Below are 12,173 nucleotides of genomic sequence, written 5' to 3' on the forward strand. Positions count from 1 at the left end.
AGTCCTAACCAGCAGGTGGCAGTAGAAATGGTAGACTCACCCAGTTTGAGCGCCCCGGCCAGCCCTCTGATGACGGTGACAGGGTTGGAGGGGTTTGTGCAGAACTGGTGCAGCGGAGGGAAGAAGGCATCCCTCTTATTCTCCAGCTGTGGATCAAACACACAATAACATTTATTTTTAAAAAGGACATTCAATATTATTTCAATTGAAAATATATATCTCACGTCTTCAAAACACCACCTTTTGAATGTTGAGTGTATATACATTTGTAAGATTCTCATCAAAATCACAACATTGACTAAAACATTCCCCTTTCATTATTATACTATGACGAGAAGTCTTTCTTCCATACTCACATAGATGCTTGGTGTGGGGGGGTTGAGTTTGTCCTTGGGCAGGACTGGGGAGGGAGGAGGAGGCAGGCGAGGAGGGGGACACTTATCCAGCAGTATACTGCTGCTAGACAAACCGTTCTTCCCCAGGTTTCTGAAAGAGAGAAAAACAGGGAAAGGAGAGACGGACAAAGAGAGAAAAAGGTACAAACAAAATTAGCCTCTTGGTTTTACAGTATAAATCTCTGCTCTGACAGTTCCCTCCACCAACAAATGCAATACTACATCTTCCCAATAGAGGGAGACAATCAAAAAGTTCCTACAGCCCAAGAAGAAATGGTACTGGGTCCCCCCCAGTCTAACCTGCAGGCCTTGAGCACGTCAGTGGAGGAGGGGTAGATGGACACGGAGGAAGAGGATGATGGGGGTGTGCGGGCATGGGGTGGCGTGGGTCTGCGACACGTGGCAGGGGGGTCCGCCTTCAACGGGCTCTGGGAGTCCTCGGAGATGCCCCCCTTGCCGTTGCCATTGACGACGGTGGCGGGGCCGGCTGATGATAATGCTGCGGTGGTGGTGGAGGGGCTGTTGAGGCCGTGCGGGCCCGTCGACTGGCCGGGCTCGGTGGATTTGGGCGAGGGAGTTGCGGTGGACATTGCAGAGATGGGGGAGGAAGCGGCCGAGGAGACGGCCGGGTGGATGTTGTTGATCTTCTTGTGGGGGGCGGAGGTGGTGGGGTCGCCCCCCTTAGGATTGTCTGAGCTGTGGTGAGGGGACCGGTTGCTCGTCCCGCCGTCTCCCGCCGCCGACTGTACGTGATTGGATAAGCTTTCCGCCGCGGCAGTGCTATTGGCCGTCGTCGTCTCCCCAGGCCCCTTTGTTGCCGTGGCTGCGGGGCCGTTGCCGAGGGGCGTGCTCTCTTTGGTAGCAGGGGTGCCAGATGCTCCACCTGAGGTAGCAGAGTGAGGGGGAGAAGGGGGGGACGGGAGGTGGTTGAGAGCCTGTTGCCGCGGCGACGGGGCGGCGGAATGTCCAACCTGATTGTGGGGCGTCTGTGGGTGCGAGAGGGGGTGGGTTGACCCCCCAGAGGAGGAGAGAGACCCATCCCCATTAGGACCCGCCCAATGTGGAGCGGAACCCTTCTGAAGCCCCTGTAGGGAGAGGGGAGCAGGGAGGGAACCCCACTGTTAGATCAGAATAAGGACTATAGCTAAAGAACACATAGTAGGTCTAGTTCTCTCCTCACTAAGGAACATCTGAGATAACTAAGCAAGAACTAGCACAGAAAATAACAGCAGTTCACTCAGAGCCTATATGAGCTTCACATAGACCTGAATAGAGTGAACAGGTCCTACCTGAGTGGAGTTTAGGTGCAGGGCCCGGCGCGCTGTGTCCTGTGATTGGGTGCTTGTGCAGGTGTGAGGTAGTAGTGCGCCGGGCTGCAGGTAAGGCACGTCTCCGTTGGGTCCTGTGGCCGCCACCGGGTCATCATCATTATTATTATTGCCCACAGAAAGAGTGTCAGAGTGTCCGTGTGGTGTCCCGCCTGCCAGAGGCCCGTTGGCCAATGGTCGAGGGGAGCAGGGGGGCCGCAACGAGCCCTGAGGGGCCAGGTGGGGCCGGGAGGGGGGCAGGCTAGAGTGAGGAGGGGGAAGAGAGTTGGTAGCTGAGGGGCCGTTGGAGAGGGAGGGACGCAGCTGCCCAGATGCATTCTGTCTCATCTGTAGAACACAACATAATCACAACATCAGGGTTTAGTCTAATTAACAACAGCACTTTCAGTGGATTAACATGAATTAGTCAATATATTACTCTACATTAGAATAATTAGAAGAGACATACAGTATACTGCTTGCAGGCCATCAGGTAAACATCTGGGGGTAATAAGCGTGTGTGTATGTGTGTACCTGCTGCTGGTGCTGCTGCATTAGGTTGAGTTGTGCCTCCAGCTGCTCCAGCATCTGCAGCTGCAGGGGCTTCAGACTGGCCCGGTTACTCCTCAACTGGTCCAGGAGCTGGGAGCACCGAGGATGTACAGATTAGTGTGTGTAGAGACGGAATCAGCAGGGGGACCCAGGTGTGAGTGGCAGGGCGTGTGAAGTGTGTTTACCTGCAGTTTCTGTGGTGACAGGTACCAGTTGGGGACTGCCTGCTGTGCCGAGTTACTAGCCCAGGAATCTGGCTGGCTCTGCAAAAGGAGTGTTTCAGAGTTAGGAGTGAGAGATTCCTCATCTTCAGCCAACCTAAAATATTTAAATGGATGCGAGTGGTATTGTAACATACTGCTCACACGATTTCCTATGCTACCTGATAGACAATCATGTCTGTTCTACAAAAACACATCAGACCTCCATCTGAATATAGTGTAATGTACCTTGGCTGGGCTGGAGGCCCTCCTCCTCTTGGCAGGGCTGGACTGGTCCTCCCCCTGGCCCATAGGGCCCACGTGTGGGGGCAGAGCCTGGCTCGATCCCCCTCCCTCCGAGCTGTGCTGGGGCTTACACGCCTACAGAGAGGGAGGGAAGGGGAGGAGAAGGAGGAGGGAGAGTGAAGGGGTTGCAAGAGGGCAGTGAAGGGTGTTGAAAACATGATAGAAGGTAAAGTAGTGAGGGAAAGTGCACAGAAAGACAGGGAAATACAGGAGGGATGCAGGAGAAGAGAGAAAGGGACAGGAAGGGGTAGATCTCAGGCAGAGATAGAGGGATAAAAGGAGAGAGCAATAGAGGAAGAGAAGAGCGTCGCAGGGAAAATTAAAGGGCAGGTAGCAAGGAGCAGAACGCAACGTGAAGGATGGAGAGGAAGTGACAGAAAAGGGATAGGCAGTTAGAGAGGGAGAACAAAAGCAGGAGGGTGATGTCGGGACTTCAAAACACATACATATTTCTTCCCTGCATTTTAATTTTTTTACAAACAATCTGCAATGATACCCTGAAGACGACCGGTAGACTGGAATTTCTCATCACAAACTGTCAACCCTTCCACGTTGACGGAGTGTCATCCAAAGACGCTTGGCCATACAAAGGCTTTGCCTGCTCATACCACAACGCCAAGCCCTTGGCAGATGCAGCTTTTAAAACAAAATAATCAAAATGTTCAAAAAGGCAACTCCAGGTGTGAATTGTCATCCTCCATTCTACATGAAAATGGATTTGTGGAAAACATGGGTTGTGGTCATAATCAGAACACCTGAAACCATGTCAACCTGTTTTCTTATGAATACAAGTGATAACAACCCTCTCCCATCTCCTCCCAAAAACAAACATCTGAAGACGGCTTCAGTTTGTATAGTCTGATGCTGAGAATTACATTGTACTCAACGAACACACACACACACACACACACACACACACTAGAACTAATGTTGTCTATAATGAAAGTGAATGAATGGTACTGCAACACTAGGGGGCGCCGCTAGGTTTCAGAGGCAGCAAGGCACCTGATGACCTCAGGATGAATGAGAGGAAGAATGTCAACCTGGAACTATTCTACTGAGGCACAACCTCACCAATCACAACGACAATCAACTGACGTCTTGCTAATCGTCTCAGTGTAGAATAACAAATTTTATTTTTAATCTGGTAAAAATACATTAGTATTTTTTTTTTTATATGTATTTTTATATTGTGTAAATACTCTGGATGTCACAATTAAAATATATTATTTTTGAATGGAGAAATTAAATGAAACCAATTTAATTTAACCAAATTGGTTCTTTGAGCTGTGAAGCCATGATAACAGATACTGGTAGACAGTGGGTAGTGAGGTTGGCCTGTGGCTGTGTCAGGGAGATTGAGGAAGGGAGGAGGGGATTGGGATGGGCAACACTTCCCTTGATCCTGTCAGTCATAACAAAAGCCCTAAGCAGTCATAACAAGAAATTGTGGCAAATCACGTCATAACATTTGCATGTCATGTCTCAAGCCACTGTATGACTAGTTTGCCAACCATGACTAGATTGCTGCCTTAACAAGCTACACCTAAAAATCCCACCAGGTACAGCTATATGAATGACTTTTACCAGGGGTTTTCCCAGTCACTAACTTTTCCAGATTGTGAGCATAACTTGGTTAAATTGGTTCTTATGACTGCTCTAGGGCATTGGTTACTCCACAGGAAGACTCATGGAGAAGCTCCAGGTGATGTGTTGCCCGTTGGCGGTGGGGGTGGTGTGTGTAGAGGGTTGTGTGTGGGGGGAGTGGTCTATCTGGTCTCACCTGCGGTGCAGTGTTCAGGCCACCCTGCCTGGAGGTTAGCTCTGCTGGGATTGGTAGACTCCAGGCCTCATCAATAAGAGGAAGCATTTTACTTTTACTCTGTAGACTAGTGACCTGGGGGTTACTCAACTGAGCCTATGGAAATGAAAACGTGTGAAAACAACATTTTAATGACTTAAAATGATCTTGCGATCAAAATATTATTGTCTTGTTACGGTCGCTCTCATGTAGCCAGTTCGCTACTAGCTTGGCATATCAGCGGCCCCATCTGTTAGTGAGGATGTTTGCCCGTTATGGTCTTTAGTAGAGTGGTCAACCAAACAGGGAAGTCATGTTGGGGGTCATATGTGCACTTTGAATGAATTTACACAACACATAATCATTAAAACAAACCATCACGTTGTCTTAATGCCAGGGAATTATGCTCAAATTACTGGTGACTGGAGAATGTTCCCTCATTCATACATACAGATGAATGTGGGGTAATGTTTTTACATCAAAATGGACAAGACACATGGGGTATGGAACTGGAGGAGCCAGGTTCCACTGTGAACACACACAGATTTGCCTTCTGGTATTCAGAAAATGGTTTCCACAATCTGTAGTTCAGAATAGTCAAGTTTGAGTAGCCCAGCAGCTCGGATCATAGGTCTCTCCAGCAGTGAGATTCAAAGTGGTTCTTCAGACCTCTCCCACCCAGTCCAAAATCAACTCTTAGCCCCTGAACACCCATTTTAGTTCTGAAAGGATGGGAGCAAACATGGTGATAACCTAGTCAACAAAGAGGGCTAGATTAAACCATTTCCACTTTGCTGACACCTTTCCAAATTCTTTCAGATCTCCAACAGGCGGAAAAAAAAAGCACCCAACCAGTGGTCAGTGAACTCAGGAGTATCCCCTCCCCTAACCATCTAAGCGGTAGGGAGCTAGAGGTTGATTTGGGACTGAACACCTCTCTCCCCCTCTCCTCACCTGCAGGCATTTGATGCGTTGTGTGAGCGCGGTGGCGTTGGAGCAGGCCTTGCTGCGCATGGCGTTGATGTAGCACTTGATGGCGTCATGCGGCTGGCTGCAGGACTCGTAGAGCGTGCCCAGGTCCATCCAGGCGGCCGCGTGGCCGTGGTCCAGCTGCACTGCACAGATGTACGCCTGCAGAGCATCCATGGGCTGGTTCTGTTGCTGGTACAGAACACTAATGGAGAGAGGAAATGATTGAGGAGAGGGGAACAGGGAGAAAAAGGGATGGGGAGAGGGTTGAATATAGAAAGAGGTGGAGAAAGAGGGGTGGAGAAGGTTAAATATAGAAAAAGAGGGGTAGAGAGGACAGAGCAGTGAGAGGTGGAGGGTTAAATATAGAAAAAGAGTAGAGGACACAGTAGTGTGGGGTGGAAAGGGTTAAAGAGAGAGTGGAGTGGAAAGGGTGACAGACAGAATGACAAAGGAGGAAGAGATATGGGATGGTGAGAGGGAGAGGAGTGGAAGAGTGATAGCAGAGCAAAACAAAGATGGATCGAGAGAGAGAGAAGACGTACGGTCTAATGCGTACCCTATTGAACACCAAGTGTCTGCACTGGCTTCTGATTTGTCTATGGACTGCCTGTAGGAGACGAACGCATCCTGGACCTTGCCAATACTGGAGTAGCACCTGCCCAGGAAGTACCAGGACTGTCCCGAGTTGGGGTCTGCCTCCAGTGATTTCTGCAGACACTGGATGGCATAGCTGTCCTTGTTGGCTCGGTCTCCTAGCTGCTCCACCGTGTGGTGCATCCAGCCTAGTAGAGGGGGAGGGGAGGACACAGAACAATAGGTCAACCTTCCCTGCACTAGCCATCATCTCATCCATCCATTTATTCAGTGCCAGACCCAGTCATTCTTTTCATCAGCTGTGTGTGATCTTACCTAGCTGCTGCAGGGTAGTGGCCTTCACCTGTGCTGGAAGATTCTCCGTCTGCAGAAGGCTCTCGTACGCCTCCTTGGCAGCCCGGTATCTCTTCTGCAGAAAACGGGAGAACGAGAGCGAGGGAACGAGAAAGAGGGAAAAAAGGAGGGTGAGAATAACAAATGACGTGCCATATTTGACAGATTAAGCAGTGTCCCTAGCCTGCACCAAGACATTTTACTCCCAACAGACTGCTGGATGAAATGACTCTGCTGCAGCAACGTCCTACTGACACAGCAGAACACTGACTGACCCACAGCTCTGCACTCCTGTGGTGCTACTGCAGTCAGTCAGCCAACATGGTCCGATTATTAAGAGCTGCTGCTTAAGCCAAAGCAGTGTGAAAGACAAATCACACAGGCATACGAGAGATAGGGACTCCTGTTACCATGGCAACCACACGGAACTGGCCGATAGGGAAACCCATCCATTTTCTATGATGGTGGTCATTTGATCACAACACAAGGCTCTCTCGGATCAATTAGCCTAGCTGCTAAAACGCTAGCTAGCAAAGAATAGTTGTATAGTTAATATTTTAGGGTAAGTTATTCTTGAACAGCGTTGTTGAATACTTACTGAAAAGGAAAGCACGTAGATACAGTACAAACACAATTCAATGAGATGAAAGGAAAAGGACAAAGCTTACCTGAATCTCATACAAATGGGCGATGTGGAACTGAACTGAGGAAGAGAAGGACAAAAAAAATACAAATGGTTGGCTACTTCAAAATGTAACGACTCCAATAAACAGAGAAACGATTGCAGTTAATCCACTGTGTTGAACAGATGAGCTGCTAGGCTGTCTCCTCCGGTGGCAGCAGGTTGACTTGTCTGTAGAGCAGTGCTGTGTGTCTCTGAGCAGAGTGAATGAGCCCAACCAGACTGATACACAGAGGTGAGACTGCCCTTGATGTACCCGTGTGTGTGAGAAAGACCGAGAGAGGATGTGTGTGTAACAGAGATAGAAAGGACGGGTGTGTGAGAGAGAAAGAGAGGGAGGATGTGTGTGTTTGTCCGTGTGCCTGATTGGAAACACTCCAGCAGGACGGGTATTGGGGTCTCCTAGGTAACAGGTTCCAGGCGATAGGAGCCAGTAGAGGGGGAGAAAGCTGAATGAAATAACAATAATATCATGCAGTGTAATGTATTCGGTATGCTAGATAAACCCTACCACGCCACCTCCTTTCACTCTGATCAAATACATTGTTACACGGAAACCAAACCGGCTGCGCGCGTGCGTAAATGTATTTTGTCACCCTACACCAAACGCAATCACAACACGCAGGTTAAAATATCAAAACAAACTCTGAACCAATGACATTAATTTGGGGACAGGTCGAAAAGCATTAAACATGTATGGCAATTTAGCTAGTTAGCTTGCACTTGCTAGCTAATTTGTCCTATTTAGCTAGCTTGATGTTGCTAGCTAATTTGTCCTGGGATATAAACATTTAGTTATTTTACCTGAAATGCACAAGGTCGACTACTCTGACAATGAATCCACACATAAAACGTCCAACCGAATAGTTTCTAGTTCTCTCCTCCTTCCAGACTTTTTCATCTTTGAACGTATATGGTCATTGGCATCTACACTTTCATAGTATTACCACGACAACCGGCAAAACATTGTCTTTCAATCACCCATGTAGGTATAACCAATGAGGAGATGGCACGTGGGTACCTGCTTGTATAATGAGGAGATGAGAGGCAGGACTTGCAGCGCGATCTGTGTCAGAAATAGAAATTACTTATATTTTAGCCCTTGGCAATGCAGATGCTCGTTGGCGCACAGGAGCAGTGTGGCTGCAATAATTTGAATAACATAGATTTCTACATTTATTTTGCGACGCTCGCGCATGCGACGTGTCCGATCTGGTCAGCATGTTACAGTTGTTGGGTTAGCTACAGTGCCTTCTGAAAGTATTCACACCCCTTGACCTTTTCCACATTTTGTTGCATTACAGCTCAAATTTAAAATAGATTAAATTGAGATGTGTTGTCACTGGCCTGCACATACATGTCACGTGGCGGCAGGTAGTCTAGTGGTTAGAGCGTTGGACTAGTAACCGAAAGGATGCAAGATCGAATCCCCGAGCTGACAATGTAAAAATCTGTCGTTCCGCCCCTGAACAAGGCAGTTCTTTTGGCCATGTTTTGAAAATAAGATTTTGTTCTTAACTGACTTGCCTAGTTAAAAAGGTTAAAAAAAAATATGGATATCAGTTTAAACAAATTCATTTAAAAAATGGCACTTGTTTTTTTATTGCCTGAATATGAGGCAACTTAGCAATTTGGATTCTTTATCAGTAGGGATGCACAATATATCAGTGAACATATCGGAATCGGACGATATTAGCTAAAAATGCCAACGTTGGTATCAGCCCGATGTCTAGTTTAAAACAGATGTCAAAGCTGACGTGCATACCTATATAATGTATAAAGACGTAATGATGCCAAGTAAAATTGTGCACGACACACGCAACACAGCATTCCTAACCTAGCCCACAATGTCTGCTGTGTGGATCGAGCAGTCTTTTGAAAGAGTAAGAACATTTCAGCGAGACAACTCAAAGGCGAAATCCATTAACGCCAAGATTACGGAATTCATTGCCCTTGACAATTAACCATTCTCTGTCGTGTGTGATGTTGGCTTTCGCGACTGGTCGAGCACCGGTACACACTACCAAGTGTGCTATTTTTCAGATGTTTCCCTACCGGAGGTACACAGTAATAGCATCACTGCTATTAGCTTGACGACATACTATGGATCACTGTTTGGGTCTTGGCGTGTCAAAAAAGATGCACGTTAAATAACAGTTCTATTATAGAATGTTGTGTTGTGAATTTGCACGTGCAATCCAAGTGCCACCACTACCATCAGTAGCACTTGTACAGCTTTGACAAAAAGCAAACACCGGCCACTAACTATGTGTTTACAATACCCCTTTGATAAGAAAGCATTATTTGTTCGACCGCAACTTCTGGGGTAGCTAGCTAGCACCAATACAACCAGCCTGAAAACAATGACCAGTAAAAACTGCAGTCATTTTTACTATTCTTAGCAATGATTTAGGAATCCTTGTAAGTAGTAGCTAGGTAGCCACTTGTTGTTCACCTATTGAAATTGAACTTCAGTTCATGAAAATAAATAGCTAGCCAGCTACTTAACCCTGTTGCCCAAAAGCTAACTTTATAAGCAGCCAGCTAGCATCATCTGCCTTTTGCCGCTCGACCAGATCGGTTTGTGTTGTGAAGCTAGCCACAATAAGGATTAGGCACAATAGTGTAATTTGCAATTTGCCTTAAAAATAAACGTACCTCTTTGAAAGTGATGTAGAAGGTTACAATTGGTGGAATCATGACATATTTATACTAGATAATGTTAAACAAGGTTGGAATGTGAAGCAATGAAATGCAGTATCAGTCTACTCAGTGCCACCCACAGAACACAACTGAAGAGTTTAGGCAAACATTGGCGTTGTAGCTCTTATCGTGGGACTGTGACTGAAATCACCTCCCCAGTCAGCCTATTGTATGTATTGGCATTCATATTGCACTGTACAGCTTTACCTTAGGATTGGGGATCAATGAAATGGTGTATCAGTCTACTCAATACCAAAGATATTTTTTCCCAACGTCCTCCTCAGAGTTATCAGACTCCAAAACATTCACGCAGTTTTGTTTTCCCTCGGGAATAGTGTTCAATACACGTAGGTTGACAAACCTGTGGCTCAATTCATAGTTGTTTCAGAGTCCCGCAATAAGAGCTAAGACGCTAATGCTCTCTGGGTGTCACTGAGTAGAATGATACCACGTCATTTATCCACAATCCATAGGTAAAACCGTACAGTGAAATAAGTATGCCCACAATGCAATTCTAAAGTATAATACATCCAGTGATTTCAAATCAACAAGTTGATTTTATATAACATTCCAACCTCGTTTAGCATGATATTAAATTATGGCTTAATTCCAGTGATGCAAATGAATACAATGACATACTTTACGTCAAACATACCGCACGTCATACAATAATTTAACGCGTTCATAATTTTTTTTACGTAGTCATTACACCATCACTAATATTTCATTTGTTTACAACGATTCATCAATACGCATGCTATGATGCCGGTAAAGAAAAATATTGCTAGCTTGCTAACAAAGTCCTTCCCCAAAAACATAGCAAAACGACATCCGTTTCAGTAGCTATAGTTACCTAGCTATATAGTTAGCTAGCTGTCAACATATAAAATAACCCTAACTTATAAGACAGTTCTTATTTGATTAAATGGTGGTCGGACCCATCTATGTGAAGCTAGCCACAATAAGGATTAGCCACAAGTGGCTTTTGCGGTTAGCCTTCAAAATAAAAAAGTAGGGCATAATTATACTCTGTATTCATTTGCATCACTGTCAAACTTTTATTTTGAAGGCAAACATCAAATTCCACTATTGTGCCTAATCCTTATTGTGGCTAGCTTCACAACACATAACCCGGTCCGGTGGAGCCTCAAAAGCCAGCACTCCTGCGTTGTCTTGGCTGTGTGCACTTAGGGTCATTTTCCTGTTGGAAGGTGAACCTTCGCCCATCTGAGAACCTGCTCCAGAGTGCTCAGGACTTCATCAAGGATCTATCTGTACCTTGCTCCGTTCAGCTTTCCTTCAATCTTCAATCCACCTCCCGGGTGGCGCAGTGGTCTAGGGCACTGCATCGCAGTGCTAGCTGCGCCACCAGAGTCTCTGGGTTCACGCCCAGGCTCTGTCGCAGCCGGCCGCAACCGGGAGGTCCGTGGGGCGACGCACAATTGGCATAGCGTCGTCCGGGTTAGGGAGGGTTTGGCCGGTAGGGATATCCTTGTCTCAGTATGTAAAATGTAATAAAATGTATGCACTCTACTGTAAGTCGCTCTGGATAAGAGCGTCTGCTAAATGACTAAAATGTAAAAAAATGTTGACTAGTCTCCCTGTCCCTGCCACTGAAAAACATCCCCACAGGATGATGCTGCCACCACCATGCTTCACCGTATGGATGGTGCCAGGATTCCTCCAGACGTGGCATTCAGGGTTCGGGGTGGCAGGGTAGCCTAGTGGTTAGAGCGTTGGACTAGTAACCGAAAGGTTGCAAGTTCAAATCCCCGAGCTGACAAGGTACAATCTGTTGTTCTGCCCTTGAACAGGCAGTTAACCCACTGTTCCTAGGCCGTTACTGAAAATAAGAATTTGTTCTTAACTGACTTGCCTAGTTAAATAAAGGTTAAATAAAAATAAATAAATTCAGGCCAAATAGTTTCATCAGACCAGATAATCTTGTTTCCTCATGGTCAGAGTCCTTTTGGCAAACTCCAAGCGGGCTGTCATGTGCCTTTTACTCGGGAGTGGCTTCCATCTGGCCACTCTACCATAAAGGCCTGATTGGTGGAGTGCTGCAGAGATGGTTGTCCTTTTGGAAGGTTCTCCCATCTCCACAGAGGAACTCTGGAGCTCTGTCAGAGTGACCATCGGGTTCTTGGTCACCTCCCTGACCAAGGCCCTTCTCCCCCGATTGCTCAGTTTGGCCGGGCGGCTAGATCTAGGAAGAGTCTTGGTGGTTCAAAACTTCTTCCATTTAAGAATGGAGGCCACTGTGTTCTTGAAAAATGTTAACAAACCTGTTTTCGCTTTGTCATTATTGGGCATTGTGTGTAGATGAGG

The 12,173-nt window shown here is 46.7% G+C and overlaps 1 protein-coding gene across 2 annotated transcripts in view; it reads right to left on the reverse strand.

Annotated features, from left to right (window-relative positions):
- The window catches only part of LOC139532498 (lysine-specific demethylase 6A-like), a 46,590-nt gene that overhangs the window by 14,141 nt on the left and 20,276 nt on the right, over positions 1 to 12,173 (reverse strand). The window contains exons 8-19 of one of the 2 annotated variants that reach the window (XM_071330164.1): positions 7,129 to 7,163; positions 6,443 to 6,536; positions 6,090 to 6,315; positions 5,516 to 5,735; positions 4,544 to 4,678; positions 2,704 to 2,835; positions 2,440 to 2,517; positions 2,237 to 2,344; positions 1,685 to 2,050; positions 696 to 1,480; positions 357 to 486; positions 41 to 146 (exon numbers count right to left, since the gene is read on the reverse strand). In XM_071330164.1, the coding sequence (XP_071186265.1) occupies positions 41 to 146; positions 357 to 486; positions 696 to 1,480; positions 1,685 to 2,050; positions 2,237 to 2,344; positions 2,440 to 2,517; positions 2,704 to 2,835; positions 4,544 to 4,678; positions 5,516 to 5,735; positions 6,090 to 6,315; positions 6,443 to 6,536; positions 7,129 to 7,163 (2,415 nt within the window). The remainder of the gene's footprint in view (positions 1 to 40; positions 147 to 356; positions 487 to 695; positions 1,481 to 1,684; positions 2,051 to 2,236; positions 2,345 to 2,439; positions 2,518 to 2,703; positions 2,836 to 4,543; positions 4,679 to 5,515; positions 5,736 to 6,089; positions 6,316 to 6,442; positions 6,537 to 7,128; positions 7,164 to 12,173) is intronic. The other variant, XM_071330165.1, reaches the window with a different exon arrangement.

The sequence above is a fragment of the Salvelinus alpinus genome, chromosome 10 (assembly GCF_045679555.1).
Source record: "Salvelinus alpinus chromosome 10, SLU_Salpinus.1, whole genome shotgun sequence".
NCBI lineage: Eukaryota > Metazoa > Chordata > Actinopteri > Salmoniformes > Salmonidae > Salvelinus > Salvelinus alpinus.